A 4634-nucleotide genomic window follows, 5' to 3' on the forward strand; every position below is an offset into this window, starting at 1 on the left:
GAGGGGATGCTCCGTCCCTTTTGGCACTGACAGCATGTGATTCTCACACAGACGTACAGGCACTTGCTGGAGACGGTGACACACAACGTACTGGGTGTTCACACGCAGCACTGAAATACTGCAGGCTTCTGCTGCTGTCACTACTGCCTGGGGCCCCCTCTAGTTACAGAACCTATTTCACCTCTTGGGAGGAAGCCTTTCAAACGATGCTGAGCCGAGGTGCTGCCATTCTGGGGTTGGGGGGGAAAAAAGCACTGGCTTTGCAGCCAGACAGATCTGGGTTTGACCCTGATGGTTCCTAGCTGGATTACCCAGAAAGTTTATATAGGTTGCTTCCTGAAACTTTGAAATGGAGTATGTATATGACTGCTGCACTCAGGATTAAGGAGGATAATATATGCACAATTCTCAGAAACACCTTGAGCCCTTAGGCTAGCTGTGGTTAAATTCATTTAATTCAGTACATATTTATTGAATGCCTACTATGTGCCACAGTGCCTGACAGTAGGTGGGTAATGACTCCATGAATGTAAGGAGTCACATTTTCTGGGGGGTTCAGGGGTGGGGAGGGGGTTGGGAGGAAGGGTCAGGAGCTTGGATGGCAGATAAAGCTTTTAGCACAATGCTTTTAATTGCAAAAATAAACAGTTTTGCAAATGCTCGAGAGTAGCGTCTGCTTTACAAAAATGAACAACAAACAGGAAAGAGCCCCAAAGCAAAACGTTACATCCAATCGCTGCTGGAAACATTACTGTACAAAATACCGCTCGAGACCGGCTCGGCGCTGCCCCAGCCTGTCTTTGGGGGACGACAGGGGGGTTATGGGACGGCGTAGGGCGTGCGCCAGGTACAAAACACCCTTGAGTCCCAAGGAAATGACTTCCCTCAAGCGCGGCAGACGAGAAGACGATCCTGGACGGCGGGAGCTGTCCACGGTGCCGGTGCTAAACGGGGCACTGGCGGGGGGCGCTTCCAGCCGGGTCGGAGGCCTGCCCCGGGGCGTGCCGGGAAAGGGGCGGGCCAGGTCTTCCTCGGCGCGCGGCGCGGTGGCGCCCCAACCTACAAACTTACTTCTCCCTCACAGGGCGGCGAAGGAGAGGCCCAACGAGTAAAAGCCAAGGCCCTTGAGCCGCTCCTCCGCACGCGCCTTCTGCTTGAGGTGCACCTTGCTGTGCCGCTTCTTCTCATCACTGCGCGCGAAGCGGCGGCCGCACACGTCGCAGGCGAAGGGCTTCTCGCCCGTGTGGGTGCGCACGTGTGTGGTAAGGTGGTCGCTGCGGCTGAAGTTGCGGAGGCAGATGCGGCACTGGAAGGGCTTGTGGCCCGTGTGGATGCGCAGGTGGCGGTTGAGCTCGTCGGAACGCGCAAAGCTGCGCACACAGCTCTCCACCGGGCAGGCGAAGGCCTTGGCGTGCGGCCGCGGGCAGAAGCAGCGTGCGCTGCACTTGCCGCCCCGGCGCCCCTTGCGCCGCGCCTTAGCTGGGGAGAAAGGGGCCGGCGGCCCTGGAGGCTCAGGCACGCCGCTGCTCCCAGGGATGTCCACCACCAGGGGTTTCGGGAAGTCCGCCGCGGCGCTGCGGAGGCCCAGCGGGGAAAGCTGAGGCTGCGTGCCGGCCAGAAACTCTCCGCCGTCGCCACTACTCCCTCCCTCCCCGCTAGGAGGGGTCAGGAGCCCCGGGAGGCCCTCGGCCCCCTCCCCCAAGTTCCCTAAGGCCAGCGGGAACGCGTCGTAGGCCCCCGTGGGGTAGGGTCTGTTGGCCGAGTCGATCGGCAGCTCCGCGGGGCAACTGATGGACAGCAGATCCTCAATCTTGGTCCCCATCGGGGGGAAACGGGCCTCGGAGGGCGCCTGGTAGCCTCCCTGGGACCCACAGCTCCCTGGGGCCCCGGCTGAAAGCAGCTCCCAGGGAGCATAGGGACCTTTGAAGGCCGAGGCAGTGTCCAGCGCTGGAGAGGCCGGAGGAGCCCGGCGGCCTGGCTTGACGTCGGGTGGGGAGAGCTGAGGCTCATACAGGCACTGCGAAGGGGTGCCAGCCGAGGGCGAGGCCTCCCAGAACGCCTCTGTGAAGGCGGCAGCGCCGACGTCCGGGGAGTAAAGGTCCGGCGGACCCGCCAGAAAGGCGTCGGGGACCGAGGGAAAAGCGTCCAGCGGAGACCGGGATGCTGCCACATCAGGGCCGGGGAAAGGTGCCAGGCCCAGGATGCCCGACATGAGGTTGAAGAGTGACTCAGGGTCGTGCGGGTGTTCGGGCACTGCCTGGATGAAGAAGCTACCGCTGTAGCTGAGGCTGGGAGGGGGTGTGGGCGCCGGCCCCTCCAGGAAGCAGGAGTCGGCTAAATCCCCCCCGGCGCTGCAGCTGCTCAAAGCCCAGCTCAAGAAGTCGCCTGCTGAGGAAGGAGCAGGAATCAACTGCAGGCACAGAAAAGGGCGCGCCTCGAGTCGCGTCCCCTACCCAAGGGTCCCTTGGTGCCCACGGATACACATAAAGCGTCTTTTTGCACATTCTAATCTAATCCATTTGGAGCAGGCATACGCTCGAAGACGCACACAAAAACATGCACACCCAAAATACACGTGCACAGGCAAAAAGGACACCTTGATACACGCACAATTTCCTACGGAGGCGCTGATGGCCCGGTGGGGTGGCAATGGCGGAGCGCACCCCAAGACCCCAGAGCTTCCTACCGCCGCTACCCCCACACCTCCTGCATCCCAATCCCAGCTTGTCTCAGGCACCGTGCGCCCCCGCACTGCGCCGCCGTCTGAGCACCCCCAGCCGCGCTTCTTACCTCCTGGGTAGCCGGCGGCCGTGTCCCTGACGGGCAGCCGGGGCAATTCGGCGCTGGGTTCCGAGCAACAGCCCTCGTCGGCGGACTTGAGCAGAAGCGTGTCGGGGCCAGAAAACTCGCTAAGGTGGAGCATGGCGCGGCGGCTGCTGCGGGGGACCGGGGCCTCGCACGCTGAGCTTGGGGGCGCGCGAATGGCGGGGGAGGCAGGCAGTCGGGGCGCCCCGCGCCTCGCAGACCCAGGTGCCCGGGCTCCTGGCTCCCGGCGCTCACCTCTGGAAAAGGGGTCGGGAGGCCGTAGCGCCCTTGCTCGTTGGGACCGGCTTCGAGCGGCCGCTCCTCGCCTCTTCAAAGCGCAGCCGGGCTCCCCCAAGCAGCGGCCCCCCCACTTATATAGCAGCGGCGGCGCTGGCACAGGGCTTCCGACTCCCGGGGCCACTGCCATTTCGGGAGGCCCCGGCCCTGCCGCCGTGACGTAAATGCCCAAACATGGACACAGGATGTTTGCCGGGGACTCCCGAAAAGGAAAGCTCGGCTGTGACGTCGTCGCCGCCACCGCCGCGGGGCCCTCGCCGCTGCGTGCGCGCGCGCTCCCTGCGCGCGGAGCCCCGTGCGCGCAGGGGCCGCGGGTGCGCCTGGCTGGGGCGCTGCACCGCGTGGGGGCCGACGTCCAGTAAGTGCGCTTCCCGCCTGGAGGCAGAGGCCGAAGGACGGCGAGGAAAAAACGCGTGGGTTTGGGGTTCCACGGTGCGGGGTTCGAATCCGCCCTTTGCCACTTACCAGCCGTCTCTTAATCTCCATGAGCGTCGGTTTCCTCACCTGTTGAATGCAGATACGTATACGTGTCTACTTCATAAATTTGCTATAAAGAGCAGTTGGGTTGAAGCATATTAAGTTCTAGGCACTGGGGTACCCAGTAAACCAGTTTTTCGTTATTTTCTCACACCTGTGTTTTTCATTTCCTTAGTAGTTGTTTTAGTTTATTCTAGGAAAAATAACAAATTGTAAAGGACCACACTACTTGCTAATGGTGAGAGAAAAGGTCTATTAGTACCCAAGGATATGTTTTCAATTAAAAATTAAAAGTCTTTATTGAAAGTCTTCTAAGGCTGTATAATGCTCCTTTGTAAAGGAGATCAATTTGTCTGCTATCCATGATCATATAGGAAGTTTCCAACCTTTTGCTTTTACCAACATTGTTGTAGTCAGTATCCTTAACTATATACAGGTGAATATATCTGTGGGATAAATTCAAATGAGTGTAAATTTTGGTCAAATGGTATGTAAAATTTTGATGGACACCTGGCAAATTGTCCTCCAGAGAAGTAAGGCCAATTAATTCCTGCTCACTCTTCCTTCACCTACAAGGTAATGAGATAATTCTGTAGAACTTTTTTCTGCCTCCATATAAATGTCATACTTTAGGGATGTTGTCCTCAGCAACACACAGAGGATTGACAGGATGTATTTCCCTAGAATCAGTTCCTAGAATAATTGGGCTCCTTCTGAAAAACAAACAACAACGAGAGAGAGAGAGAGAGAGAGAGAGAGAGAGAGAGAGAGAGAGAGAGAGCAGGAAAACGCACAAAACAACCTTCCTAACCTTAAGGAGGCTGTGGATCTTGGCTGCATATCAGTCAATTCCCACAAAGAAGCCTGCCTACACTCCTGATCTCATCCTGCGATGGTTTTCCTCTGTCTTAAAGTCTCATCTTTAAAATAATAGTTTAAAAATTTATTTTGTGTTATAGCTCACTTAACTCCTTCCTGGGACAATTTAGCGGATCAAATAAGTACATGGGATAGCATATTTTCTTTACCAAGAGCACCACTTCTTTGAACTCTGG

General features: G+C 57.7%; 1 protein-coding gene across 2 annotated transcripts; it reads right to left on the minus strand.

Annotated features, from left to right (window-relative positions):
* Positions 1 to 1078: 1078 nt before the first annotated feature.
* Positions 1079 to 3232, minus strand: EGR4 (early growth response 4; the record flags this gene model as incomplete). Of its 2 annotated transcripts, none has more annotated exons than XM_079792217.1 (2): positions 1079 to 2388; positions 2791 to 3232. In XM_079792217.1, the coding sequence occupies 2 exons, from the start codon at positions 3230 to 3232 to the stop codon at positions 1079 to 1081; spliced, it is 1752 nt and encodes a 583-aa protein (XP_079648343.1). The 2 variants fall into 2 exon arrangements, with proteins under 2 accessions (XP_079648343.1, XP_079648344.1); XM_079792218.1 differs by having other exon boundaries at positions 1079 to 2385; positions 2791 to 2923.
* Between the last annotated feature and the right edge of the window lie 1402 nt (positions 3233 to 4634).

The sequence above is a fragment of the Cnephaeus nilssonii genome (genome assembly GCF_951640355.1).
Source record: "Cnephaeus nilssonii genome assembly, chromosome: 15".
NCBI lineage: Eukaryota > Metazoa > Chordata > Mammalia > Chiroptera > Vespertilionidae > Cnephaeus > Cnephaeus nilssonii.